We start from the raw sequence: 27,118 nt of genomic DNA on the forward strand, positions 1-27,118 counted from the left end.
GCCAGCATCCCGTCCACCTGGCTGTCGCTCAGCTTTGACGAGTGACGTACCGTGACGAACACGACGAGGCTCTGCGGCACAACGTCAAGCCCCACCTCCACCACGTCCTCGCGCCCCACTCCGAGCGCCCGCGCCGTCTCGATGGCCGCCGCCTCCTTCACCTCCGCGTCCCGCCGCTCCAGCACGTAGTCCCAGTCCTCGCCTTCGAACCCAAGCTTGTGCGTGGTCACGACCTTTCCCTCCATGCCAAGAAGCACCTCCTGATACACTGCCCAAACAGCCTTGTATTTGCATACATCCATCGCCGCTTTACCATCCTGCTCCGTCAGCGACGCCGGGCGCCTCAGCTCAAATTCAACAAGCAAGCCATCAGCCTCGGGCTTTAGAACTACACCACGCACGCTACCCTCATCCACCCCAACCGCCGCAGCCGTCTCCTTCGCAAACGCACGCATCACATCTTCCCCCCTCGTCTCCACCACGTGGTCCCAGCCCTCGCCCTTGAATCCCACGTTGTTTTTTGTCCAAACGTTGTTTTCTTTCTCTTGGGAAGGTTTTGATTGTTTATGTAAAGCCCATGTTGTAGGGTATGTGTAGTTATCTACTGATTTTTGGGCCTCTTTGGCTTTGTCTTTGTTTATATATACCAGGCAGTGAAATATGAGTGCGTCATCCGTTGCTGTTGTTGTCTGTATTTCAATGTTTTTCTGAGGGATGTCAAGGGCCACCGCCGTGTCACTTTTGAATGCCTGTTCCACCTCCATCTTGCGTGTAGAGAAGATCATCCTCCACTCCCTCCCCTCAAGCTGCTTGTGAAGTGTTGTATAACTATCAGAGGCGTTTTTGTATAGCGCGTGCATTTTTGGGTACGGAAACGCATTTATAGTTTCTAAGAGAGTATGTCGTGATCGTGAGCCGTCGTGTTGTACTTCAGCGCCCACCACAATTTTGCTGCCTGTGGGGAGGCACTCCAGTTGGGTTACGATGATGTTGCGTTGCGGTAGTTGCAGTGCCTCTGCTGTCTCACTGCAAAATGTTTCAACGATGGCAATTCGCTTATTATGCAGGATGCGCTTCCATTCTTCACCGCTGAACGTTCGCTTAAGCTGCTCACCTGACACCTTGGACTCCTCAGCGTTGGCGTGTGTCATGGCGTGGAACAGTCCTGCCTCAATGTGCTCGTCCTCCTGCAGCTGACGCCGTCGTCGTGCCGCCTCATCGTCAGAGAGAGACTCTTCTCTCTGTTGGTGCTGTTGCAGAGCGTCGTCCAGTAGTCGTATCTGCCGCTCCGACAGGTAGTAGTTGTGCTCCGCCCACTGGTCCTGCGTGATAATACCAAAGTCTACAACTATACTTCTGCGCAAGACTGTCACACAGTAGGTGGTGGGTTTCCAGTTGTGGAAGGCGGCACGCAGATATTCCTTCTTTGCAGCACCGGCAAAACTGCCTTCGTAGCGCTGGTTTGCCGTTACCTGCTGGCAAGAACTACTTCTGGAATATTGCCGAAGAGAAGAGCGTCGCTGTCGCTCTGCTCTGCAGACCCGCAACTGGTTATCTGCCTTGTCTATGAGGTCCTGATATTCAGCCATACGCAGCTGCTGTTCATTAATTTCCCTTATTACCCCTCGAAGCTCCTGTTGTGATGTCTTTTTTGTCTTCTCTAGCTGGCGCTGCTTCACAGTTGCGTCACTGCTATCCAGTTGGGCCAACACCCAGTAATAGATGGGACCCATTGCCTGACTAACTTTTACCGCACGGTCATAGCGAAAACTTTTTCTTCGCACACACTCGCGTAGAATGTGGTCGCTGCGTTCCCGCGAAAGATCTTTGTCGGGATCGTAGTTGATAATCCGCATCTTGAAACGTGGGCTTCGCAGAACACGCTGCATCTGCGGCCAGTTCTTGGCACTATCCTCGGACAGAAGCAGCATGACGGCGCGGAGCATAGTCAAGACCATTTTTGCGGGGCTCCGGTACGACTTCAGTTCATGCCAGTGATAGTATGATATATTTCTAACATCGACGCGTGCAGCGTTGACAGTGTCACGCGATTGAGAAACGTGCGCGTCAGCCTCTGCTATAGCCTGCATAATACTCCTTCGACGTTTCCGTAGACTGTCTGTAAGTTCCGCCGCACGCTGCATACTAAGTTGCATCTCGTCTCTCACTTTTTGGTTGCGCTCCACCAGCGCACGTTCCTCCGTTGATTCCATTCCGTCAAAGTTGTCGGCCCCCTCCTCATCATGCTGCTTTTCCCAGAGCCTAACCTCAACGTCGTGCAGGTACGGGGCGGACTCCACGCTACCCAAAGTCCAGTGAGCGTCTTTCTCACCCGGACGCTGCGTCATGACGGCCACCATGTCCCCAACACGCAGGGCCCCTTGTCCCTGCTGTGTAACCACGGTGTACTTCGCAGGCATTGCGACTGTGTGGCACAAAGTGGGCGACGCTTCTTGTATTGGTCCTTCGTTTTATCCGACTCTCTCTTACTAAAGACGGTCTTGGAGTTGTTTTCTGTTTCCACCACGGCGGGATGCACACACCGACGGAACGAATTCAAGATTGTTCTCCTCCTGTTAGTGCCTGTGTCCCTCCCCTCCCACCCGTTTCTTCCTGTTTCCCGCCGTTCTGTCAAAAGTGAGGAGAGCAGAGGATCTTGTTCTTGTTGATGCCTCCTCCCCTTGCTTCTTATTTGTTCTTCCTTGTTTCTTCGATGCTGTTTTGTTTTGTTTTGTTGTGTGTTAGTTTCAGTTCTTCTGCTTCAATTTTTTTCAGTTTCTTTTGAGTTGTTGTGTGTTGTTGTTGTTGTTTTTTTTCCTTCCCTCTCTGTTTTGATGCAGCCGTTGTATCGTCTCCTTCGTCACCGCGCAGCGTATCCCCGTCTCGCCCTTGTTGCTGCTGCCTCCTGCTGCTCTACTGCCTCACCGGCCACTTCCCACCCGCGCAGCCCGCCTTTGGTGTGGCACGAATAAAGACACACTGGTCCCACGCAGAGGGGCTGATGCACGCACGCAAGTAGATACAGCTAGATCTATAGATATAGATGTAGATACAGATATAGATAGAAATACAATATACACAATATGCAAACAAGTCAGCCAACAGATGTGCGTGGGTATGAACAGACGTCAGCACACGTACGATGGCAGTCTCCTTCCTGGATCTTAATACACAGCGGCGCACGGTGAGCGTATATTTGCAGGTGTAAGCAAATGCTATTAACCGTGTGTAGACAGAAAGAGAACTGAAGTGAGTGGCGGTGGAAGACAAGTAAAAAAAAAAAAACGCCCACACGGCAAACGTATATGTAGGCGTCCCAGGCAGGCGTCAGGGAGTGCAACAGCAATAGCTACTACCACAGCCAACTAAACAGGCCAAAGGCTGAACCCTGGCGAATGCAAGTGGGGTTAGGGGCGGGGCACGGTACACAGACGGCGAAAGAGAGCACGAGAAGATGACGGTGCAACTGGGGAGAGTAAACGTGAAACTATTAACAGAATACAAAAACAACAAAACAACGCAAAATGCAGTAAATCCCTAAAACGTATAAATGTCAGACAATAGAAGAAGGGACTCAAAGAAGAAGAAGAAGTGTCTGTTTGTCCCGTGCAGCACACAGAAATACAAGAAGCAAGTGCGCGTGTGCGGAGCAGAAGGCGGGGGGACGCGAGGGGAAAGTCAGACGCCCGGAAACAAAAACAAAAAAGACGCAAAATCACACCTCTGGCACTCCCCCACTGGGTGCTCGTTTCCTTCACTTCTCCAGTCACCCACCGCGTCGCCGCTTACATCGTGACGTTCTTTTTGTTGTTTTACTTTATCTGCTTTTGTTTCTGCTTCTCTCTCTCTCTCTTCTATGCTCCTTCCACCACGCGCTTCCTCAAGGCCTGCAGCATGCGCACACGTATGCCTTACCCTGTCATCCCCATCCCCTCACGGCAAGCCTCGTCTGGCATGGCGGCGTCAAGCGTAAAGAAGACAAACGGCTTTAGACGTGTGCTGTACGTTGTGTCACCGGTACTGCCAGTTTCCCTCATCGGCAACACCGCGTCCCCAGTTCCCGGCAGAAACGGTGACTTCGAAACTGCGGCAAGCGGGGCACGTCGGGGCCCGCCAACGTCGCCGCTGTCGAAGACTAACGTATCGTCCATAAAGATACGAAACTGTCGCACCCACGCCACGTCCCCGCCCTCCTGCAGCAGTGGGTGTTTTAGCGTCAGAATGGAGAGACAGAACGGGGAATCTGACACGTATACCAACGAGAGAGAAGCCTGAAATACCGAAGCATGAATGCCCGCCTGCGCGGCGGCCGCGGCGGCCTCAGCGTCTTCCTGTAGTGCAGTAGGGTGAACAGTGAAGAGGCACTCCGTCACAAAGGTGTGGCTTGCCTCCTTGCCGCAACCGTCCCAGGCATCCCTGAAAGAGTCCTCCGCACGCTTCTCCCCAGCACGGCTACTCACGCGGATGGTCTCCCCATTCTCGTCCGTAAAGGTACAGGCACTTAGTGGATGCATCATCCATTCCTTCGCATACTTCTTAAGCTCCACCGCACTCCGCGCGCCGAGCAAAAGAGACACCTTCAATACATACGCAACAGGGAGAAGTGGGGTGAGGTAGGTCTGATACTCTAGCAGCCACTGCGGTCGCGGCTTCAACGACATGCGAGCTCGTCGTAGGGCCATCTCTGCTCGTATGTTCATGGAAGCACTCAAGCTGCGCATGAGTGAGCTGTGCAATGTAACGTTCCCTGCAGCCATAGCCCGTAGTCCTGTGGACAACGACAAGTCATACACCTGAAATCGTGGAATGGAGAGGAAGGCTGGTGCCTTGCGTAGACTCACGCCTGCCTCTGGTGTAACTTCCACGATACCGTGCGATGTCAAGGTGGTCTGCATAAATTCAGCATTTTCAGACCACAATGTCGAGTACGCCGCAACAAGGGCACTTGGGGACCACCCTGGAGTGGCAGAGGAAACAAACAAACGTGCTTCCTTTACTCCACTGAAGGTGTGCTCGCCAAGGGAGTAGTTTGCCACCTCCACAAACCCCAGCGTGGGCAGCGGGGCGTCAAAGACAAAGATAAGTTCAATACATGGTTCAAATGGAAGCGTTAAGGCGGTCTCAGCATTCTCGTCAAAGAGGTACACAAGATTGTCCTCCCAGGCGCCAACCTCATCACTTATCTGCGCCTGTGCCTGCGACGGAAACATCACGTACCAGTGAGAAATATGCTGACTCACCATATTGCCCTGTGCGTCACGAAAACGTAACCCACTCAGTCCAATCTGCTCCGTGTCACCCCATGTACAAAGCAAAAAAAAACAAATAGATGTCACATCTGTAGGACATCCAGAATGCATGCTCAGAGATCTTGATAACCGGCTGCGCCCAGATCCACTAACTGACGTTGTATTTTTTGCAAGAAGTCCTGCAGTACTGCGGTAGGGGAAAGGGTGTTCGTCCAACTTCACAGAAAGGGAGGCAGGGACCACCACGCCTCTCTCGCCTCCAATGCGATGTGACTTATCTTCGTTGGCAGCGCCAAACAACACTGTGGCTATCGTTGCTGACCGGTGAACACAACCGTGTCCGTGTGGAGGCATTTCAGCAGCTGTCGCTCGTTCCTTCCTCCACGGCATATCTTGAACAAACGCCTCCGTTGGAGGCACGGCCAGCAGCCGCCGAAGCACCCGTGAATCCTCTGTGAAGAGGATATTTTCACAGTTTTCCAGACCAACGCGATGCAGAGGTAACACCGCACCATTGTTGGGGACAATTTCACCGCGAAAGACAAGTTTGTCATCGACAGTCATCTCAAGCAGGCGCACCCCCTTATCCGTGTGCACCCGTCCACGGCCGCCGTAATTGTGAACCCGCACCATTGAAATGACAACGCTCCTGGGAAGGACAAAGCAAATCTGGTGATGGGCGTTTGGAGTAAACGGCATCACAAAGAGTTTAGTGTCATCGTGGGTGTTGTGAATTCCATTCACCAGGTTTTCCACACGGCAGCGAGGGACTTCGTTATTAACGTCAGCTGCTGCAGCTGTCGCCAAGTGATGGACGTTTTTGGCGGGGTACTCCACCATCACGGTGAGGCCACGCTGTGGCGTAATGTACGAGGCTGCATAGTGCCCGTCCACCACCCGTATTCGTTCCTGCGGTGCGCTCTCGTCGCCCTCTCCCGCAACCGGAAGGGGTGGACTCAATGAATGTCGCAGGCACTCTGGCGGAGGAATGAGACGCTCGCCATTTTCGTTGAAGACTTCTATCCCATTTATCCCCACCTCGTGAACGTCGCCCCAGGTGGAGAGCAGGCTCACAACGATGAATCGGCCCTGCGGCATCTCCGGCGTGAGATACGCCCCCGCGCTCGCTGTGTTACTCCGTGAGCCGTCATCGTCGCTATTGTGCTGAACAGGTCGTGTCTCTGGTGGCAGCAGCACGGTGGCGATTGCGGAGATGCTGGAGCTAGGCCCTACCCTCGGGGATTCGGCAGAGAATGGGATCGTTTCGCTGGTCCGACAGTCCAAGTTGTCGCTATAGCGCTGAACAGGATTCATCGAGCATTGGCCAAGTGGCTCAGGGCACTCGCCAGCGCCTCCTCCAACGTCATGGAAACTTGTGCTGTGTACGGGGGGTGGGAAGGTGCGGAGGTGTGTTGGAAGGCCCATGCATGACAGCTGTCCCATGGCATGATCGCCACACGTACCTGGTGCTTCACTATAGCTACTGCTCTGATGAGTGGCGCTGCTGTCGAAGTTGGATTGGCCCTCCCCAACGCCGTCGTGGGGACCCGTCAACGCGTGGGGCGGCCCACTGCCCGGTGACAGGTTGTACATCTATGCACCGTTCTCCTTTTCGCTCCCTCTCGCTCTACTTTGCTGCTTTACACTTTGTCTGCCTGCAAGCAAATAATATATGGTTATAATATATATATATATATATGTCACGGTCGGGCTGATGCACACGTCACCTCGTTTGCCCTCTCTTCTCACAGAGAGAGGAGTAGAGGAGGAGGGAGGTGCAGCAAAGACACGCGTGCGGCGAATCAGTCCGAAGTGAAACCAAAGAAGCGGCGCTGCTGACAGCCGCGTGTGCTTCAACCACCGTTCGGTGAATGCAGTCAATCACGTGCTGACAGCCCGCGTCGCCCCACTGAGAAGCCAAAGGAGGCACGGCCAGCCAACAACAACATACAAAACAAAACAAAAACAAAAAAAAATGGTCTACCGCTTGGTGAAAACAGCACGTAGTAAGACGGGCACCAGGGCAAATCAAATAACAGAAGAAGAAAATAAAGACAAAAAAAAAAAGAATCAAAAGGGGATCTACAGGAATTGTGGCAAACAGTGCGTAACAGTCAGATAAAACGCAGCATGGGCAACCTGCCCCCTTCACCGCTGTGACGCACACTGACATGCACAACACTTTATGCAGGTATGCAGACACATGCATGAGCGCGGCTCAAACGAGAAGAGGGGCCAGCGAGAAAAAAGTCTCACCTCACCGCCTGCAGAGTAGAGATATATATGCGCTTTCGTCTCACAGTGCCTCCCGCCCCTCATCCCCCCCCAAGCCGTGTGTATTACCCTTCTTCTCTGGACGGGCAGATGTGCTCAGTCAGTTCGCGTTTTCTGCCGCGTCCCCCTAATATTTGTGAGAAGACGGATTCCTTCCCGCACCACATCCACGAACCAAATGTACTGCAGCATCTGCACCAGCACAATAAGCACCATCGATATCAGCACCGGGACCTCGCCGTGCAGCAGCGCCCCCCCTGCGTGATAGTTCTCCACTAGCTGTGTGCAGGTCAGCTTCAGCCACGACACAGTCACGACAGTGCCACCCAACACACGAATAAGTAAAAACAACACCGCAAACAGGGCCTCCATGACGAGCACGAGGGAAAAACTCGCCTTGAAGTCTAGGGTTCGCATAATGGTGGAAATATGCAGCGGGGCGTTGCTAAGCTCAAACATGCCCGTAAAGTACGACCCGTGGTTGTCCGAGAAGGGGAAGGATAACAGATACGCTCCCAGGAAACTCGCAATGGCGTGCACCTTCCACATCAGGTTCCATCCATACACAAAGCATACAATGATGTCCCAGGCAAAGTAGGACACAATGGAGATGCGAAAAAAACGATATCCAGGAATCTCCGCATAGTAGTCCCCAGACAGCGCAAAGTTGTGATCACACATGTTAGAGACGAAGCAGACAGCCGCGCCAAACATCAACAAACCGTTCAACGCGCTCACAGTGCGCACAACAACATCATCACGCACCCGCTGCGTGAGCCGTGTAAAGGCGTCGCCCAAGACGTGCCTATACAACAACGTCAGTATCCACTGTAGGGCAAACCAAAACCCTAGCATCGGTAGGAACACCGCGTAATCCCGCACGAGCGGTGCAATGTAAAGATCATACGGCCCGTACAGGCCCATTTGTTCCTTTTAATTTCCCTTTTTTTTCCCCCACCCTTTTATTCCTTATTTAACTGTCAGAAGAATGAGCAAAAGACGGGGGAAAAGAAGTGCCCCCTCGTTTGTGTGATTCTCGCCCTTCCTACTTTCCCCGCTCAACCCAACCTTCGGTGCTTGTCTCTCCCCTCACCCACCTCGTACCGCCGGGTGTGATACAGCGAGTACAATTTGGTCGCGCCTCTAGCTGTTGTTACCTGAGGTGGCGTGCAACAGCCTTGTGTGCGGCACCTCCAGAAGACCTCTCAGACGCCGCGCGTGCGATGGTGATAATGCCCCCACCCACCACCCTCAGTTTCCACGAAGGCACGGATGCGGCGGACGGAGAAACGTGTTCCCCTGAGCTCACGTACTCTTAGTGGCTGCGTTTGTGTGTGCCGAAGAAGGCAGGCTTCGCGGAAGATGCGAAAAAAAAAAGCTTGCCGAATGGTCTGCCTTGTGTCAATGTGTTCCCCGTCTCTACACAAACAAAAAAAAGCAAAAAAAAAACGTGTTTTTCCTCTTTCCCCCCCACCCACCCCCTTTTTTTTTCTTTACGGCGAGCAAAAAAGAGACTGTGAGAGGAAGAGATACAGAGAGAGGGAGGTGGCTTCCCCTGGCGGCGGTGGTGGTGGTGGTGGTAGCAGGGGAAGAGACAGCCGCTGTGAGACTCCAAAAATAAAAATGAAAAAATAAAAATAAAAGACCTCTCCCTTTTGATGGAAAGACTGGGCTGCGGTGGGAGGGGAGAGGCAAACGCACGTGCCTCCACACACACCCACACACACGCAAAAAGCGAAACACGGGCTCAATACAACTCATCCAGCTGTAAACGCCCCACTCCGCTTCACTTCCCCACCCAGCCCAACGCCACTCCCGCGTGGAGCGCTCCCCCCTCCGCCCCAACTGACGCTCCTGCCGAGACGCATCACTCAGCACATGTCCGACATATCCTACATGAGTGCACTTATATTCTCGTCTCCCCATTAAACGCGGGCGTCTGTATAGTATTCGCGCGTGTATGTTCACAATGTTACTGTGGTAGGAAGGTGGTGGTTTCGAAGGGCTCACACCTCGTAAATGGTTGCTGTGCCACATTCTGTCCTCATTCTTCCACGCCTCTTATCCGCCGTCGTTTCCCCTTCCCCACGTTAGTTTATATTATGTGTACCATTTCTTCGCCTTCGTTGCTGTTGTAGTAAGTCCATTGCACCCGCACACGTTCGCTCAAATTCCTTCTTTCTCTCGCTCCTTTTTCGGTTTGGGGCAAATGACTGAATTGTACTTAGCTCCGTTTTATCCTTGAATTTTGTTATTCTTTTTTAAGTTATTGTTGTTGTTGTTTGCTCCGCTTTTGGATTCGTCATTTATTCACCTTCTCCTCCTCCTCTAGTTTCTCCACCTTCGCCCCGCACCTCAGGCAGGCGCCGCGCTACGCTGTGCGTTGAACTGCGACCAGTACTTGTGCATTTCAACCGCCACGATGCAGCTGTCCCGTACAATCGGCTCCTGGTGTTTGGCATACTCCGCGAGGGTGTCCAGCACCGCGGGATCGGCGATAGCGCCCAACGCCTCCGCCGCCTCGTGCCGCACCATCGGCGCCTCCTCCTCGTCCTTCAGCGCCGCCACCAGCGCCGTCTGGCTCGCGGGGTGTTCCATCTGGCCAAGGACAAAGGCAACCTCGTGACGCAACAGCGCACTCGCCGTATCCTCGCGGAGCGCCCGGGCGAGGGCCATCACGGCCGCCTTCGTGCCCATGTTGCGCAGCGAAAACATCGCCTGGTAGCGACGCCAAAGGGAGGTAGCGCCGGTTGTGTCGCACAGCAGACGCTCGAGTTCCTCGACGGTGGATGGGACAGGCCCGTCGGTGTTTGCCTCGCAGAAGGCAGGGGCAGGATCGATGGAAACGTACGGGCAGTTGGAAGGTAACTTCAGCGCAGCATCCCCACGTGCCTCACGGGTGCGAATTCGCCCCAGCGCCAACTCACATGACTCTCGAATAGCCACCTCGGGCTCATTCGCGGGGTCCATGTACCTCTCCAGGATGGGCGTGCTTAAAGAGGAGGCAATTGCGCCGAGCGACTCAATCGCCTCGTGCCGCGTGACAGTGTCGTACACGTCAGTTGCGTGGATAACGCGCTCGAGGACGGGGCAGGCCTCTTCCAGGCCACTTTGGCCAATGTTGTACACCACTTCGTGCTGCAGAAGCACCGAGTCGGTTGTGTCAACGGCCTTCGCGAGCACGTGAACTCCGGCAGGGGTCTTCAAAATGGATTGCTTCAGCCGGTACAATTCACGGGTGCGGCTGTCAAGGGGCTCGGCGGGGTCCAGCAGCCGCTTGTAGTCTGCCTCATACGCGGCAAAGTCCTGTGTCATGGTTTCCAGTGCAAGTATGTCGCTTGTGTGCGCTGGAAGCAAAAATAAAAATAAAAATAAAAATAAAAATAAAAATCACACAGTACACACACACACGTGCGTGGCAATAATTCACCGCACAAGCAAAGGTCACCCGCCGCGCACGCGGCGTCAGGTTTCACGTGCGAGCGTGGCATGGCCGCCGGCGGGGGTTGCCTCGTTGCAGCGGAAGCCGCAACGCCACAGCCACAGGCACGCAGACACGCAGAACATACAAAGAAAAACAGAGATAACATGCACACCTGTGAGGTCCCTAAGAGGGCAAGCACAACCGCGTGCAGTGAGTGCATATGAAAGGCGTGACGCGAGAAGTGGAGGTTACGCGACAGTTAAAAGCAGTCCGTATTTTTTCCAGGCGCACAAAGGCAGGGCTAAGAGGTGAAACGTAAAAAAAAAAAACAAAAAAAAAAAGACGGAATAAATAGTTTCCTTCACGCCACTTTCCTTCACATCAGCGCACCGACTTTCTCAGTCAGTTGTACCCGCATTCTCTCAGCTCCTCCCCCGCCACCACTTGTCCTCCCGTTCATGCCCTTCGTCGCCGTTTCCCCGTTTCCCTTCCCTGTTCACAGAGTCACGCACACGCAAACACGCACGCAGCCTACAAACATAAATTTTAAAAATTTCACCACGCATATCCCCACCACAAAATCCTTCTCCCCCTCTCCTCCTCGCCCCTCTTCCTTGCTGTTGCGTTCCCCGCCCCCACACACCTCACGAGTTGAGGCGTCGCATAGCCTGACGAAATGTGAAGACCTCAGAAAAGAACTTTTCCTGTGACTCCACGGCGTTGGTAAGAATGGACAACGCCTCACGGACGCCCAGCTGCTTCCGCTCCGGGTACGACGCCACAAACTGCTCCACAAAATTATACCAGAACGGGGGATGAGCCTCAAAAATGGGATACACCACCCTGCTGCCCATGTTCGTGGCGCGGTCGCGAAAAACGATGATGCCCATCGCAACGGAAATGAGACGATGCCACAAATCCTGATGTGGCGCGAGCATCCGGGCAAGCTCCTCTTTCACCTTCAGCGTGAATCGCAGCGTGGGCGACCCGTGGGCCCCGCGAGACGCCGGAGAGGGCGACGGGAGGCTTTGGGAAAAGGTGTGCGGCAGCGAAGCCGGCGGTGGCGCCACGCTGACCTCCGAGGACTGCAGGTTGGGGGTAGCCAAAATCACCTTCACCTCCCGCACTAGGCTCGCAATGAAGACGAGAAACCCTAGCCCGTACGAAAGGGTGTCCGGCGAGGTATCCAGGTCCTCGCAAATGTTTATGACAACGTCCACAAGCTTCAGCAGCCCGTCGCTTTCCAGGTGGGTGAGGGGAAAGTACAAATTTCCATCTGTCATCGACTGAAGCAGGTCAAGCGCGACTAAGGTGAACTTTGGACGTTCCTTGAACACACTCGGTTCCACCATGGTTAGTTTCCGCACCAAGAGAAAGGCGTTGCTTTCATAGCGTTTGTCATTGTAGTAAATCATGGCCCCAAAGGGCACAAAGAAACCCTGAACGCATTTCCTCATGATATCCATCGAAATCATCCACGGCTTCAGCGTCTTTTCGTAGTCTGAGGAGGATCCACCAAGGGCGGCTATGCGATAGTCTGCGAAGGCAGTCTCTTCTAGCTTTTCTATCACTTCACAAAGTACCACGAACAACATCAGACCTGTCACACTGTTACTGTCTGATTTTACATGAAACCGCCCATGTTTGCTGGCGGACACAACTTCACATAAAAAGCGTATAAGCGCATTCACGACGACGGTGGAGTCACCTGCCTCATTCAGGACTGTCATGAGGTCCTGATGATGAAGACAGATCCATTCCACAAAGTCATTAAAAAGAATTCCTTCCTCATTTAATGCCTGACATGCACCCCGCAAATCACGCAACCATCCTGCAATGAAACTTGGGTTTGTTGCCTCGCCACTTAGTGTTCGTTGCATGTTTGCTTCAATACCAGAGAGGTAGGAACCCAACTGCGCGCAATTGATTGATTCAAATCGACGGGCAAACCATAATGTTTTCATCAGGTCGGTGCGCAGCTTATACGTGCGCTCTGACTGCGCCAGGGGAAGTTCAGCAAGGGGAGGAAGGTCAAACGTTAACTCCAGCAGGAGCGACAATGGGGCATCGCGGCAGGCGTCTGAAATAACAGCTGCGGATGTCCGGATGATCTCCACCACCCCAGCATCGTCAGCCCCACGCAGCAAGTTGTGACCCGCGTTATCTAGAATAAATTGAAACAGTCGCTTGGGAGTCTCAAAGACGTTTGCTACGATCATCGCAAGGGTGCCGTGGCGGGCCCCGGAAAAGATCACCTGCACATGTGTCAGGAAGTGTAGCACCCCACACTCCACAAAGCGTCCAAACAACGCGGAATCTGCCTCGCGACGCCGCCGCTCCATGGCGCACCACACAGCAAAGGCAAAGACATGCGAACACGGCGTCACTCCAGCATCCTCCACGTTGGAGAACACAAGCCGTACAATACTTCCAGCAAGGTAAAAAAGCCACCCCGTTGACAGCGGCGATGAGAGCAGCAAGGGGCCAACGCCTTCACTGATATACGTAGCAAGGTCACTCATGCACCTAACAGGGTCCAGTAAGCAAATAGTTGAGTAGGAGGTGGCCTGTGAAAGAACTACGTTGGTCAGTTCATCGGTGTCGCCGCTGCACACTGAGGTGGGATCCACCGCGCCCTCCTCTGGGCCGCGTACCCGCGCCCTAAGAAAACTCAGCAGCACCTGAGTGATGTTGTCCTCAATGTCGCGGGGAGCTTGCTCCATGTAGGAACGCCGCTTGGATGTGCTCAGGGAAGCCCAGAAAGACAAGATGTTACTGGACGTGGTAAAGCTTCCCTCCTGGCCAAACGGAATGGATAACACCTCCACCGACAGCATAAGAAGAGCATTGAGCCACGGTTCAAAAGCGCTGAGCAAACGCAACTCGCGGTAGCCAAGCGCGTTCAAGGTTCGTAGACATGCATTGATGAGCGATTCAACGTACTGTGGAATCTTCATACGACCGTCCTGTATCATCGTCGCCTCGGTTAACATGGCGAGGGTGTACTCCAAGAACTCCCCCCGCTCGTCCGTTGAGTCAAAGAGCGTGCGATGCAAGCCGCACACATTAGCGAGACCTGAGAGTAGGGTGGCGCAGTGTGGGTAGGGCAGCCTTGCGTGCTGCCCCCACAAGGTGGCGAGGTAATGCTTGTTCAGCAGTGTGTCCTTCCACGATGAAGGGAACTGCGAAAACGGGAATTCATCTGTCTCATCCATCATGATGGAACGAAAATCAAATTGAAGGCAGCTCTCCAACAATTTCAAAACCTCCGCAATGTGTGGAGAGTTGGGTGTTAGCCCTTCCAGTTGCTTCAGCGCCGCCAGGTAAATTTTAAGCAGAGCCGCCTCCTTAAAGTTGGAACTACAGTGACGATGAGCCGGAAAAGAAAGATACGTATTTGACTTACTAGAATCGTACCGCGAAAACTCCTGCACCATAGCGCTGAGAAGCATCAAGCTCAGTACAGTCTCTGGGGAACCTTCCTGCCCCTGTATCAACATCTCCAGAGGGAAATCCACTGCAGCCTCCAGGAACGGTTCCTTCTCAAAAGTCAGCTTCGTAAGTCTGGCGTAGGCTGTGAGCAAACTTGACACCACGTGCTTGGGTGCCCCGGTAGCAACCACGCGTTTAAGACAACTACCACAATGCACCACAATCAGCTCCCGCTTTTGCTCCAGCGTCATCCACTGGCGTGTGGCGTTGAACCACACCACCAAACTCTGGGCCATGAACACAAGGGTGTACTGGCTGTTGGACTGCTGAAGAATGGCGTATTGGAGGCGGCTGTCAGTTTCCTCCTTGGTGAGCACCTCCAGCGAGGCCTGCGCGTGTCCACGGGCAACCGGGTCGGAGGCGGAGTACATCTGCTCCGTGAGGAGGTCTACCTCAGCCACCCCCTCGCTCCCCATCGTGCTCATCCCGTACGCCGGTCGCAGTTCCAAACGAGTAAAATGCAATGAAAAATGTGAGTGCACAATACCGCTGCACGCTGTGTTGTCTCCCTTTATCTTATGCTTAGCTTCTCTTCCCCTGTGAGCGTGCCGTCGTTTGGAACGTCCAGGTGACGTGTTCGCCCCTTACGGTGTTTGCTTTGCCTGCGATCCTTTTTTTGTTGTTTTGTTTTGTGTTTGTTCTTTTTGCGTGCGAGTCAAAAGTATAAAAAAATAATAATAATAATATTTTTAATTTTTTATTTTTTATTTTTTTGCTGTTGCTTCTCTTACCCGCCTCGGACCTCCGCGTGTGCGTGTACGTGTAGGTGCCTTCTTCCTTGCAACAGGCCCCGCCAACAGTAACACCTACCTGCGCTTGCAGAGAAGGCTCCTTGTCGAATACTACCACCGGACCTGCAGAGTGCCACGCATTCCACGCGGCCAGCGAGGGAAGAAAAGGCAAAACAAAACAAAAACAAAAAAGAAATAAAGAGAGAGAAAAAAGGTGGGGAAAACGCGTCCATCCATGCAGGTAGGCGTGTCGCACACACGGAAGGAAAGGGCAACGCGAAAGAAGCGTCCACACACACCCCCCCCCCCCCCACACACACACACAGACAGACACACACGCATGAGTGAAAACAACCATACAAGAAGAAGAGGGCCAGCCAGAACTCACACAAAACTGCTGCGCGCGGTTACCGTAAATGGTTCAATAATTGTCCGTATCTGCTGCCTAAACCCGTGCGAGTAGGCCAGCGAGGGTTCATCAGCCACTCGCTCTGGCGTCGGCGCGGCCCGCAAGTTCTCCGCGTATTCCGCCGGCAAAAGAGTTGGTTCTCGTGTCTCCGACTTAGACCACGACTGCAGCAGCCGTGCGTGCATGCGTGGGGTTCGAAACGGGTTGCACAGCGCCGCAGACGCCGCCTCATACGTGGTGCGGCAAAGTGGCAGAACCGCGTCCAGTGGGATGTCGCCCACAATCGCCAAGATAGTTCGTATGCCAGAGGCAGACTGGAAACCGTACGAAGTAAACCTGTGATTCCGCATGAGTCTACCGAGAAAACGAACATCCGCGCCTGTGGACACCCCAAGCACCCTCCGCTGACTACCAGGACCCTCTCCAAGCGCGTTTGAGCTGCTGCTGCTGCTGCTGCTCCTCCTCCTTTTTACGCCGCTCACGTAAAACATCCTCGCACCGATCCAACGAAGAAAACAGAAGAAAATGTAGCCGCACCACATCTTCCTCGCCAACGTACAGGTTGGCACACGTGGCGGCATCCGGGTGCTCAAGCACCTCCCGCGGAGAGGTGAAGGTGCGTATGAACAACGGATCAGTGTGACGGCCAAACAACGCCACAGCCGCAATGGCCCAAGTGGGGTAGTCCGATTCCGGCATCTGCGTGTTGCTTAAGTTTTCTATCGCCTCCTTTCTTCGCCCCCTGTGGCTCGCTATATTTGCTACCGAGCGCCGTGCCTACGCACAAACACAACAAAAAAAGAAGAAAAACCGCACGTTAAAAAGAGGACAAGTCAAAAAAAAAAACAATTGTACATGCACCACACAGAGAGGGGAGAGAGGTACAGGCGGTCTTGCGGACCTTTGACACCCAATACAGCTGGCATGTGGGGGAAGCCCGCCAGCGGGGTAACACGGTTCCGCTGCGGACGTGGGCGCTTCAGCGAGTTATTGGCTTCATGTCTCGCTGTTTTCGGTCACGCTGTAAGCACTCCGAAAGAACGCAGCTGAGAGAATCGCATCATCGCACGGAGGCTAGCAGAGGTAACGTACATGCACCACACAGAGAGGGGAGAGAGGTACAGGCGGTCTCGCGGACCTTTGACACCCAATGCAGCTGACATGTGGGGGAAGCCCGCCAGCGGGGTAACACGGTTCCGCTGCGGACGTGGGCAGATTGAGTTCAAAAATGGTGAAATCCCCCTTCCCTCTTTTATTTTTATCTTCTATCTTTTGTTTTTCGCCTATGTTTTGTATCCTGAAAAAAAAAAGCCCACAGAAAAAAAAAAGCAGAGAGTGGAGGATGAATCATGAGATGAAGAGGTATCAACATAGCACGAGGTGCAGGCGACACATTGCCCCTTCTTCTCTCTGGGCCTGCACCACGTACAGCTCATGTATTTTATGCGTGGCCGCACACACATACGGAGGGGGCAAGAGAAAAGGTTCCATGTAGTGGCCTCCGCGTCTACTTTTTTTTTTTCCGTCCCCGCCGTAGTTAGCCGTCGCTTAGCGTATTTGCCTCTTTCGCTTCCCATACACGTCCCCTGGTTTGTTTCTTTCTGTTGTTGTTGTCTCACACCTATGAAGTTGGCCTTAGGCCCCGCGTGAGGGTTGGAAACCCCTTTGGCTGCACCTTGGCGTTGTTAATTTCCAAGACATCGCCCATCTTTTGATAGTCAAATCTGCGGCCTTTCTTCCCGTACGTGTTGCGCAGCGTCTCAAGCATTTTCTTCGCCGCCTCCTCGCGGTGCCAGCGGTTAGTTAGCATGAAGGTGTGGGCCACGTCGTCAAGGTCGCCGGTGGGCACCTGATCGACGTAGGGGTCCGCGTAAAAGCCCTCCCACTTCAGCTGATCCTCCGCCTCGGCGTCAGAGTTAAACGTCACGGCGTGGACTAGTGGCCGCTCCACCGACAGCGGGTCCACGCGGTGGCTGCTGGACGCAAGATACTCCTCCATGTGCGGTGTTGTTCGCCTGTACATCTCACGCAATGCATCCTGCGATACCGCTTCGCCGCCCTCGCCAGTTTCCTCCTCCTTCAGCATCAACGCTTCGTCATGCTCCTGCTGTCGCTTGTCCTCAGCATCCCGGCGCCGCATCGCACTCTCCTCCAGCAGCTCCTCCCGCTTGCGTCGCTTGGCCTCGTGTTGAACGTCCTCCACGTAACGCACAAAAGCGTCTCCGTTGAAGTTGTGGGGAAGCGCAATGAGTCCTCTCGCCCAGTCCACATCCACGTCCGGCGCAAGCACAAATGTGATGTCTTTCCAGTCCCAGGGCGCCAACGAGGAACCAATGCGAAACAGCTCCTTCGCCCACTCCAAGCGCTGAGCATAGGTGTAGTCGTTATTATAAGCGTCAATGCCGCCTGGCTCAGCAATGGCCCGGAACTCCTTTAGGTGCCACATTGTCGCCTCCAGAAGCTGCTTTGCAATTTTGTAAAGTCGTTTCTGCAGGGCAAGCTTGGGTTGCAGTTTTTTAAGCCAAGGGAGCAGCTCATCCGCAGTGAGAGCGCTGCTGACGATCACCACACCATTAGCCCGCATGGCGTGCCGAGTTCCAACTTCCAGCGTGAGGTTTGTCAGGCCGTAGCCTCGCAGGAGCTCCTTATTGCGGTGCAGCAGCTGCAACACCACCATGGCATCCTTGTGACTGCAAGAAATCAAGACATCGTCCAGCTCTAGTTCGTTACTAATTTCAGCAATAAGTTGTTCCATTGCATTGGCAAAACGTGTGGCAGTCTCACGGCAGCGAAGGACGGCCGCATCGTTCCGTGTCAAAAAGGCGAGAAATTGCTGTGGGGTAAAGTCCCATGGAATTGTTATTGTCCCTGATATCTCACCAATATTAAATTCATTCGATATGATGAGTGGCATGGACTCCCATGCCGGGTAGCGAAGCTCGCCGAGGTGTTGGCGCAGCGTGTGAAGCGCTGAGGCGGATTGCAGCGGGGAAAGCTCACGTGCAAAGAGAATTTGATCGGCCTCCATGAGTTCATCTAGCGTGGGTGCAGGGGTGACGCTCCACTGCAGCGACATGCTCTCTGTCGCCTCATCCAGGAGTGACTTGGGCTTCTCCACCTTGCGGCGATGTGGACCAGGGCGTCGCCGCAGCGGTTTGACCTCCGCCCGCTCCGCCGTCGCATCCTCCGCGGTGGAGATGGAGTCTGTGACGCTGTCGATGCATGCCGCACGGCGCAGCAGGTCCCGCAAAAACTTGTTCACAGACCGCTCCACAGAGCCGCGGTGGGCGTCGTTCGGCGTGAAGTTGTCTGGAAGCTCAAACGTAGATTCAATCAGGGACGAGGACGATGTCGTCTCCGCCGCAAAGCCGCGCTGGACAAAGGAGGAGGGTGGCGCGCCCCCGTGCTGCGTGTCACGCGGTAAATCATCGTCCATGTCGCCGTCGGGTTTCTTGTAGAACGTCAACGTGATGGAGGTGGCCGGGGGCGGGCGCAGCGTGCCACCCTTGAAAGCCTTGGCCCAACTCAACAGCTCGTTAAGACGCGCCACGGAATTTTCATTCACCAACTGTTGGCTGCGGTTGTGGTAAAAAAAATCCGGGTGCACCTTCAAGAAGAAGGAGTGGAGCGCCTTCTTGTACATTCCCCACCCACTCTTTCTCTCTCTGGGTCTCCGGCCCGCGCAAGTGCGTGCCTGCCGCTTGTGCTTGCCCTTGGGAGAGGAAGTAATCGGGAAGCGGCAGTGCACGGGTTTTACAGCGACAGCACACAACGCGAAGAAACGAACCATGGCAGCCGCTCTCCCCCACGTCACCTGGCGCATTTGAGCTGTACGCCGCCACGGTGGAAGGCAGGAGGCTGCGAGGGGAGGGGAGTTGTGAAAGGCAGCGACGCACAACAAAAAGACGTTAAAAAAAAAACAGAAACAAAAATAATACAAAAACCGCTCATTCTTCACTTCATTGTTGCTTTTCTTCTTATCCTTCGTCGTCTCCTCCGTCCTGGAAACCATGGGCTTCTCGCACACAGGCGAGCTACGTCCGAGGGGAACGCGCCTTGCTGTCTGGCACCGCCTCCCCCTCCAACGAGCATGCAAGACACCGCAGCGTTGCAAGAGGATGCGGCGCGGTGCTCCCCACACACGCACACACGAGTAAATATGCGTGGGGATGTCTGAAATTACTTGGGCACTCTGCCGCCTCTAAGCTGCCTGCGTTTCTGAAACCTGGCGAGCCACGGCATGGCGATCCTGCTCCGCCATCGTCTGCTGTATCATCTTCACTGCCCGCTGCTCTGCGCCACGAATGGCGGCAACCGCCTCACGAGCCTTGGACGCACTACTCACGGTTACTTGAAACGACACGTGGTGCTGCAGGAGCCGCCCCGTGCTTGGCACCGACGCCGCGGAATCCAGCGTGGCAACCGACGAGGAGCCGCTTGCGAGGCTGGCATTTGTCAGGTTCTGCAACGACACCAAACTCCCACGCGCGGATGCACCAGACCTTGAGCCCTTCAACGCCGACACCTCCTGCAGCCTTCGCTCCACCTCCTGCGAGGAGACGCCCAACTCATCGGGTGAATGTGCATGCTCCAAGCAGAAGTGTATGATACGGTCGCGGCCTTCGACGCTGCCGCCGTTGTTGTTGTCGACAAAGCAGCGCAGCCCAAAGGCCACAGGGTGCACCAGCACAAGGGTTTTGCGTGAGGTAATGCCCAACGCCGTGCCCTTCACAAAATATACCACAAGAAACACATCCCACTCCACGGCAACAGTGACGCGCTGTCGGCCCCATTTTCCATTGCAGATGCGCAGCTTGTGTCGTTGGTGCGTATCCAACGAGATCGCACCTTTGGCCATCGCAGTGTACGCTAGAAACTGTAAACGACGAACGCGCTCCGCGAAGGCCTGGTTGGTGTGTGTCACGTCGCTGTTAACCTCGCCATTCTTCGGGGGCAGCTGCGTGCCTGTGTTCTCACTGTTGTGAATGCGTTGGATGTTTTTGCCTCCCGGTAGCGTCAGCTCTATGCTGTGGACACGAGCGGCGCGGTGAATCGGCGTTGCAAGATTCAACGGGGAGGAGGACGCAGTAGACGGTGGCGCGACGTCTGCGATTGTCCCATCTATCACCTCTACAATACCCTTGTTGGTGTTGCCCTCCATCAACTCCTCGTGCGACTCTGGCGGTGATTCACTCGGCGCCTGAGGCCGCTCTACAGCGCCCCCCGCTCTCTCTGTTGCCTCCACAGCAGCGTCGTCCTTGTTGTGGGTGTCCCCTGACGGCGTTGAGGTGATATCGGAAGCGTCAGTCGCTGCAGCGTCAACAGTGGCCTCCACCGCCGCCATATTTGGGGCCCCAATCTCCTGCAGCATGGCGGCGTCGTCACAGTGGTAGTAGTGGACCAGCGTACTGGTGGCACGGTATCGGCTCGCAATGCGCCGCTGCAGCTCCTCCGAGGCCTGCTGTTGAACATACGACTCCACAGCATGGATAGTGTCGTACGCGGCGTTGCTGCGGAGAAGCTCGGAAAAGCGTGGCAGTTTCACCTCGCCCTCAACCACATTTTGCTGCAGCCGTTGCGACACCACCGCGCGACGCTCGCTGGTCACCACGCGCAGCTGCATCGTCGACGACGACGAGCCTTCCCACGTGAAGGACACCGACTTCACGGTCCGCCGCGCGGACGCATCGGCATCGGCATCCTTCGCAATGCCGCCATCAACGCCCTGCTGTTGTCCATCCTCCAAAGCGGGCTGCAGAAACGACAATACATCCGCCTCCAGCAACGCACGGGCATTTTCACCAACGGCGTCGGTGCGGTGCAGTAGGCGCCAACCTCGGCAGAGGCAGTGGCCCTCACGATGAGGAAAAGAAAAGACAAATGTCTTCACGCGGTCAACCAAACTCGGTGCCGGTTTTTTGAGAGCCACTTCCGCTACCGCTGTTGCTGCGGCGGCATTACTGGTCGTGGTCGGCGTTGGCTGAAGCTGCACCGTATTCCCCACAGAAGCGGTTGTGTCCGGTGGGGGCAGCAGCGGCTCCACTGCGCCCGGTAGCTTTGCCTGCTGCAGTTCAGGTGTGTGGGGCGCGGGAGGGTCACGACACACGGCGGCAGTCGGAGCTGCGGTCTCCGACTCCATCCTTTCTCCTTCCTTCTTCACCTCCATTGTTTCTTTCGACTGCGGTGGCAGCAGCTGCGGCTCTTCCGCGAGCACCGCGACTGGCTTCTCAGCGAGAGGGATGACATCCTCGGAGTTGGCGGAAAAAAAGGGGAAGTCCGCTGCATCTTCCTCCCGCAACCCGTTTGGCATCTGCGCGGTCTCGCCGTCGGCAGCAGCCAAGACAGCACCTATTTCTGCCATCAACACGTCCTCGCTGCCATGCCGCGCGTGTACCAACTCCTCCGTAGTGCTTCCCGCATATTTTGCAGGCAGTCCACAGTGAGCAGCGTCAAGCATGGCGGCAATCACCTCCACCGTGTCATCTTCCGACCGCCGAAGTGCCTGCATAAAAAGTGGAAAGGCAATGATCCCATCCTCCATGTTCGCATGCTGCTGCAAGCGTTCAGCCAGCGCCGAACGGTGCTCGTTGGAGACGATTTGTAGCCGTGTGGCGCCATACTCCGCGTCATCGTCCATGCCCTCAGCCGAGGGCATCACAAATGAGACGGAATTCACCACTGCGTCTCCCTGATGCGTGTCCAGAGGCTGCAGCAGCTTCCACACATCACGCTCAACACATGCCCGGGCATCTTCTCCCACAGAATCGCCGCGATGCAGCAGTCGCCAGCCTCGACAGAATACGTGACCAACGGGGTGATAATAGGACATAACAAAGCTTTTCACACAACGTCCTTTTTTCGGCTTAAATGCTACTGCTGCTGCCGCTGCCACCTTACCTGCAAAACCATCGGCATCCTCGCTCTCCAGCCCCACTGCTAGTCCGTCACCCGTAGCTTCCACAGCCTCCTCATTTTTTGCCGCCTCCAACTGCGGAACTTCAGCGGCCCCACGCGAGACATGCGCTTCCTTAGCTTCCGCATCACCTACACCGTCACCATGTTGGCGATAGCCCATGCTGCTAACATAGCATCGTGTCAAACTATTCTCCGTTTCCTCCTTGCTTCCTCGGTCCCCCGCGGCGTCCATGGCGGCAAAGAGACAACCAAATTTAAGCGCCTTGGAGGAGTGGGGAGAAGAGGCAAAAATAGATGACGGTTCACGCTGAAAAGAAGTCAGCGTGCCGCGTAGGACATGATTATCGTGCGATCGCAGTGGTGTGACCTCGCAACCAGCGCTGCAGCTTGGATCACGCGCCCTCGCAGCGTCCCTGGCCCACGGATGCCCCTCCTGTGCAGTCGTTACAAAAGGTACGACGACGGGTAAAGCGGGTGTTGAGAACTCTGTTGCCGGCTTGACGTTCACGAGCGAGCTACGCCACGTCTCTCCCGCCACGACCTCCGCGGTGGATCCTATCATAATAGGCGGGTTCTCATTGGCAACTGCAGGCGACAGAATGGGAACACTCCTACGCCGCTGCTGTTCCTCGCTAATGTACTGCTGCTCTGGCAGTTTTTGCGGTTGCTCGGGTGGATAAAAGGGGTCTGTTGTACGCTGCAGGGCCGATGGTGTTGGCGGCACGGAGAAGAGAAACCTCCGCGGGGTCTCCCCGGCGTGGATGGAGCTGACATCGCAGGTGGCCGCCAGCTGTGCGGCCAGTGGGGAGAGGAAAGACGCGCTCGCTGGCACTTCCACAAACGGCCTCACCGCCGTCTGTGGTATCAGCACCGCTCCGCCCGTGCCGAAGTGAAATGTCGAAAAGTCCTTGTCACGTTTATTCTCATCCGCCACAGTGACGTCTTGCCTGACCCCACCTGCGTCTTCTACGGCCTCCTTTTCAGCTGTGGTTTTGTCCGCCTCGCCGTCAGCAATGCAGAAGGCTTCCGTCCCCACAGCGCCGAGATAAATGCGCAGCGGCAACGGTAGACTCGCTTCGTCGACAAGGCCGCATCGTTGACGCTCTTCACGCCGTCTCCACACGGCAGCCTCAGCCCCCTGCCGAAGCAGCATAATGGAGTCATCGTCGTCGCGGTGAACTCCGGCATTCCCCTGAAGCGACAGCGCCGAGAGCACGGAGGGGGGCACCGGCCAACCAATAATGAAGGCGTGCATAACCTGCATGCAGCCATCGACGCTGAGAAGGTTGTCGGCCAGGTTGAGCACCGTCAGTGAAGAAAGAACCCCCGTCAAGGCCGCGGAAGACACGGCGATCGCCAACCCACGCGCCGCCCTATCGGTGATACCCGTGCCTTTTAGATTCAGCGACTGCAAGTGACAAAATGCGGGTGGGGCCAGACTCTGTCGCCTCTGGGCGTTAAACGCGGCGTGTGCCGCCAACTCACAGAGTATGCCTCCCACACACGCTTGGTGAGCCAGCATCACGGTATCTAGCGTGAACTCCGTCGCCCCCTCCAACTCCAGCTGCAGGCCCCAATAGATGCGCGGGTCACGTGCGGCCTCTCGTCTACGCATCAGGAGCTGCAGCAGTAGCGAAGATGGCAGTTTGAGAATGTCAAAAGTATCTGAGACATCCAATTGATTTAGTTTAGGACAACAAAAAAAAACGTTCAGAAAAAGCTCGCGGCAACCAATGGGCGTACACAGCTTCGATAATGGCACACCGCTGAGGGTAAGCATCGTTAACGCACATGGGTAGTGGAGCTCCTTAAAGCTAGAAAACCTGCACGCGCTCAGCAAGGGGTCGGTGCCTGCGGTCGCCTCGTCTCTGCTACACGTTGCCTGCGGAGAGATCCCCACACCCTTACAGGCTGGCCTGGGGGATACGAGTGCGGCTCGAGCATCCCTGTTGTGTGCTAGCAGAAGGGTTTCCAACCGTTGGGAGTGACTTGCACCCGCAAGCACCTCTGAAATTCCACGTGCAGAGCCCTGACAGCCCCGCAAGTCCAAAAATGAAATTCCTAAATGAATCTGCGCGTCCCCGCAGGAAGCAGCGGGTGTGCCCCGTTCACTGGCGTCCCCACACCGCCGCTCCTGCGGAGACGCGTGGGTGGGTCCTTGAGGCACACTGTACCGCACTCGAGCCTCATGCTCAGCCTGCCTCCGCCTCTGCGTAAACAACGCCGCGTGCTGCCGCACCAGCGACAAAGGGAAAAAGTGACGCTCCTTCTGCAGCGAGGCCAGCTGCAACTTGGCCAAATAGATTCCCAAGATTTGCAGTCCGTAGTCCTGCAATGGATTCCCCGACAGGTGCAACTCATCAAGGGTGTCCGCTGCCCAAAGAAGCAGTTTTCCAAGCGGAGTTGCACTACGGTGGGTCAGACGATTCCCGCTCAGGTCCAATACGCCCAGTCGACGCAACGCTCGTCTTCCACCCAGGTTCGCAACCGACGATGAGACCTGTGTGGATGTCCTTCTCCCAAGACCAGGGTTACAGGATATTGAGGAGGCAGCATCACCCGCCGCAACGGACCTCGACGCCGCAAGACCTGTTGCCCTCCTTGACGACAGTGCTGAGGAAAACGACGCTGCCGTGCCGCAGCGCGTAGACTCCAACTGGCAGCTGCGAAGAAGCTCCGCTAGTCGCCTGTCCGTGAGCCCCATTTCTGCCAGTCCCAAGAAGGTCAGGCCCGACATCGTTGACAGCAGGTCCTGACAAAACCAGCTCCATTCCACATCATCCATCGCTGTGGCTCTGAGGTCCAGTCGCCGCAAGTGGGCTGCTGAGGACGGTCTCCGCAGCCGACTCCGAAGCGCCGCCCCATCCAGCAGGGAAGATGTTGAAGAGGGCCCCTCCCCAATTATCCCCCCTTTCCTCGTTGAACGGGCAAGTGCGGAGCTGCTCGCGCGCGGCAAAGACGCACAGGCCACCGTAGCAGCCGTAGCGAGCACACGAGGCTCCGGTGTCGGGACCGAGCAACTTGGCTGTGGCCCGTCATCCAAATTGTCACCTCCGTCCTTCATACCACTAGCAGCAGCGGTGTCACGCAACCCCCCGGAAGCCCGCCTATGATGAGGCTCGGCAAGCCCAATACGCATCCCAAACGACATTATTCCTTTATTAATGGAGTGTTTGTGCCTTCTGCACGTCTTCACTGCTGCTCCCTGCTGCTACGAGCACCGCAAACACCGCCCACGCCCCTCGCCGCCCCAACACACGCACACACGCTGCACGTACAGGTTCAAGCACACCGAGATGGACCCGCCTTCTAGCTACGCAACACACTCTATTACACCCCCGTTCCTTCTTGGTTGTGGCTTGTACTACAGTCCTCTCTCTGCCCCACCGCCTTGCCAGAGTCCCTCCTTCCACCACCACGGCACAGCGAGGGAGGTGCGGGTTGCAATGGTGAGAGACGTCAACAGTCAACCCAATGAACATGTAGCAGAAACAAGCAAAAAAAAAAAGAGAGACCTTCCACTACTTCGGCCGCACAACTCACAACACTTGCCTCCCCAACTGGGACAAGACAACACAAAAAACGGTACGGAGAGGCAGGCTACGCGATGTGTGCAAGTGCGATTGAGTGTGTGCTGCTCCCCCAACCAAGAGGGATCAGCAAAGACGTCCTTAACAAGCCTCTGCAACAAGCACACAACAAGGCAAAAAGAAAAAACAACAGCAACATATTAGCCGACGCAACCACACAATCACAAAGTCAACCGTCAGCGGTAAACATGCACAAATACCTTTCCACCACACCCCTTTGGGGCATGCCCCAACTCCAGTGCAGGCACAAACAGACAGCGCCAGTTCCCACACAAGCAAAACATTACACCAAAAGCACCGTGTCACCAAAAGCAAAACAGAAAAAAAAAAAGGGTGCTTCCCCCTCCCCCTCAGGGTTGGGCCGCAGGACAATGTACGACGGAGCTGATGCCAGCGTGCCACACAGGACAAAGAGAGCGGTGACAATGGTCCACCAGTTGCCTTTCACATTTCGCCTTTCAACCGCAGCCCGTTCATCGTCTGGCCAAGGTAAAGAAGAGGGTGAAGCGGGTGCCTGAGTCTTTGTTTTATGGGGATGGGTTGGGAAAGGGATGGGGTCCAAAATAGGGCACAACATCTGCGTCACCAACTGGGACCGGTAGGTTACGTCCACCCAGCCCTTCAGTTGGTAGCTGTGTGCAATACGCCAGTTCTTTTTGGGGCTCCGCGGGTAGGACCTGGCCCAATTCACGCACATGTCAGGCACCGGCCATCCACAGAGTCTCAATGCCTAACAGTAAAAACAAAGGCGCCTGATGCGCATCCTTCCGCCGACTCCTACCTCCAGCACCACAGGCAATTGATAAGGTTGCGCAGCGTTTGACCACAGTCGTCACGGCTCCCGCCAAGAAAGGCAACAACGCTCTCCATCTCTCCCATCTGAAACAACATCAGAGAGACATATTTAGTCTCCATCGCTGCGTTGCGTGTCTCCGCAAGATATCTACCACGGACAGTGCAAACAGTATGAGATAAATGGTACAAAGAGCCTGGGAGCTGGAGAAGCAACAACAAGTCAGCGGTACAGGTAGAGC

The 27,118-nt window shown here is 55.2% G+C and overlaps 9 protein-coding genes and 1 pseudogene across 9 annotated transcripts in view, besides 20 other annotated features; all 10 read right to left on the reverse strand.

Annotated features, from left to right (window-relative positions):
- Positions 1–2,420, reverse strand: part of TraAM80_03090 (microtubule-associated protein Gb4) — a gene marked incomplete at both ends in the record, with an annotated part of 2,472 nt that extends 52 nt beyond the window's left edge. The window contains one exon of the mRNA XM_029380070.1: positions 1–2,420. This exon is cut by the window's left edge and continues 52 nt beyond it. Coding sequence (XP_029240041.1) covers positions 1–2,420 — 2,420 coding nt within the window.
- A 297-nt stretch (positions 2,421–2,717) lies between these two features.
- Positions 2,718–2,816: a microsatellite.
- A 74-nt stretch (positions 2,817–2,890) lies between these two features.
- Positions 2,891–2,920: a microsatellite.
- A 96-nt stretch (positions 2,921–3,016) lies between these two features.
- Positions 3,017–3,077: a microsatellite.
- An 834-nt stretch (positions 3,078–3,911) lies between these two features.
- TraAM80_03091 (uncharacterized protein) lies at positions 3,912–6,842 on the reverse strand (the record flags this gene model as incomplete). Its single annotated transcript, XM_029380071.1, has 1 exon — positions 3,912–6,842. The coding sequence occupies one exon, from the start codon at positions 6,840–6,842 to the stop codon at positions 3,912–3,914; it is 2,931 nt and encodes a 976-aa protein (XP_029240042.1).
- Positions 6,843–6,914: 72 nt separating this feature from the next.
- Positions 6,915–6,948: a microsatellite.
- A 238-nt stretch (positions 6,949–7,186) lies between these two features.
- Positions 7,187–7,225: a sequence feature (A-rich).
- A 394-nt stretch (positions 7,226–7,619) lies between these two features.
- On the reverse strand, positions 7,620–8,447 carry TraAM80_03092 (uncharacterized protein; the record flags this gene model as incomplete). Its single annotated transcript, XM_029380072.1, has 1 exon — positions 7,620–8,447. The coding sequence occupies one exon, from the start codon at positions 8,445–8,447 to the stop codon at positions 7,620–7,622; it is 828 nt and encodes a 275-aa protein (XP_029240043.1).
- Positions 8,448–8,948: 501 nt separating this feature from the next.
- Positions 8,949–8,972: a microsatellite.
- A 107-nt stretch (positions 8,973–9,079) lies between these two features.
- Positions 9,080–9,104: a microsatellite.
- A 32-nt stretch (positions 9,105–9,136) lies between these two features.
- Positions 9,137–9,166: a sequence feature (A-rich).
- Positions 9,167–9,231: 65 nt separating this feature from the next.
- Positions 9,232–9,253: a microsatellite.
- Positions 9,254–9,771: 518 nt separating this feature from the next.
- Positions 9,772–9,806: a microsatellite.
- A 72-nt stretch (positions 9,807–9,878) lies between these two features.
- On the reverse strand, positions 9,879–10,838 carry TraAM80_03093 (putative deoxyhypusine hydroxylase; the record flags this gene model as incomplete). The annotated part of the gene is made up of 1 exon (XM_029380073.1): positions 9,879–10,838. One exon carries the CDS (start codon positions 10,836–10,838, stop codon positions 9,879–9,881), a length of 960 nt encoding a protein of 319 aa, XP_029240044.1.
- Positions 10,839–10,878: 40 nt separating this feature from the next.
- Positions 10,879–10,914: a microsatellite.
- A 350-nt stretch (positions 10,915–11,264) lies between these two features.
- Positions 11,265–11,288: a microsatellite.
- Positions 11,289–11,377: 89 nt separating this feature from the next.
- On the reverse strand, positions 11,378–11,547 carry TraAM80_03094 (hypothetical protein; annotated as a pseudogene).
- Positions 11,548–11,591: 44 nt separating this feature from the next.
- Positions 11,592–14,864, reverse strand: TraAM80_03095 (uncharacterized protein; the record flags this gene model as incomplete). The annotated part of the gene is made up of 1 exon (XM_029380074.1): positions 11,592–14,864. One exon carries the CDS (start codon positions 14,862–14,864, stop codon positions 11,592–11,594), a length of 3,273 nt encoding a protein of 1,090 aa, XP_029240045.1.
- Positions 14,865–15,050: 186 nt separating this feature from the next.
- Positions 15,051–15,085: a microsatellite.
- A 17-nt stretch (positions 15,086–15,102) lies between these two features.
- Positions 15,103–15,133: a microsatellite.
- Positions 15,126–15,153: a microsatellite.
- A 186-nt stretch (positions 15,154–15,339) lies between these two features.
- Positions 15,340–15,384: a microsatellite.
- Positions 15,385–15,460: 76 nt separating this feature from the next.
- Positions 15,461–15,511: a microsatellite.
- Positions 15,512–15,554: 43 nt separating this feature from the next.
- TraAM80_03096 (uncharacterized protein) lies at positions 15,555–16,070 on the reverse strand (the record flags this gene model as incomplete). The annotated part of the gene is made up of 1 exon (XM_029380075.1): positions 15,555–16,070. One exon carries the CDS (start codon positions 16,068–16,070, stop codon positions 15,555–15,557), a length of 516 nt encoding a protein of 171 aa, XP_029240046.1.
- Positions 16,071–17,200: 1,130 nt separating this feature from the next.
- TraAM80_03097 (uncharacterized protein) lies at positions 17,201–19,222 on the reverse strand (the record flags this gene model as incomplete). The annotated part of the gene is made up of 1 exon (XM_029380076.1): positions 17,201–19,222. The coding sequence occupies one exon, from the start codon at positions 19,220–19,222 to the stop codon at positions 17,201–17,203; it is 2,022 nt and encodes a 673-aa protein (XP_029240047.1).
- A 267-nt stretch (positions 19,223–19,489) lies between these two features.
- Positions 19,490–19,522: a sequence feature (A-rich).
- Positions 19,523–19,529: 7 nt separating this feature from the next.
- Positions 19,530–19,575: a microsatellite.
- A 205-nt stretch (positions 19,576–19,780) lies between these two features.
- TraAM80_03098 (uncharacterized protein) lies at positions 19,781–25,645 on the reverse strand (the record flags this gene model as incomplete). Its single annotated transcript, XM_029380077.1, has 1 exon — positions 19,781–25,645. The coding sequence occupies one exon, from the start codon at positions 25,643–25,645 to the stop codon at positions 19,781–19,783; it is 5,865 nt and encodes a 1,954-aa protein (XP_029240048.1).
- Positions 25,646–26,179: 534 nt separating this feature from the next.
- Positions 26,180–26,222: a microsatellite.
- A 145-nt stretch (positions 26,223–26,367) lies between these two features.
- TraAM80_03099 (uncharacterized protein) lies at positions 26,368–26,781 on the reverse strand (the record flags this gene model as incomplete). The annotated part of the gene is made up of 1 exon (XM_029380078.1): positions 26,368–26,781. One exon carries the CDS (start codon positions 26,779–26,781, stop codon positions 26,368–26,370), a length of 414 nt encoding a protein of 137 aa, XP_029240049.1.
- Positions 26,782–27,118: the final 337 nt, after the last annotated feature.

This window comes from Trypanosoma rangeli, assembly GCF_003719475.1.
Source record: "Trypanosoma rangeli strain AM80 chromosome Unknown Tra_15.4_contig_00077, whole genome shotgun sequence".
Classification (NCBI taxonomy): domain Eukaryota; phylum Euglenozoa; class Kinetoplastea; order Trypanosomatida; family Trypanosomatidae; genus Trypanosoma; species Trypanosoma rangeli.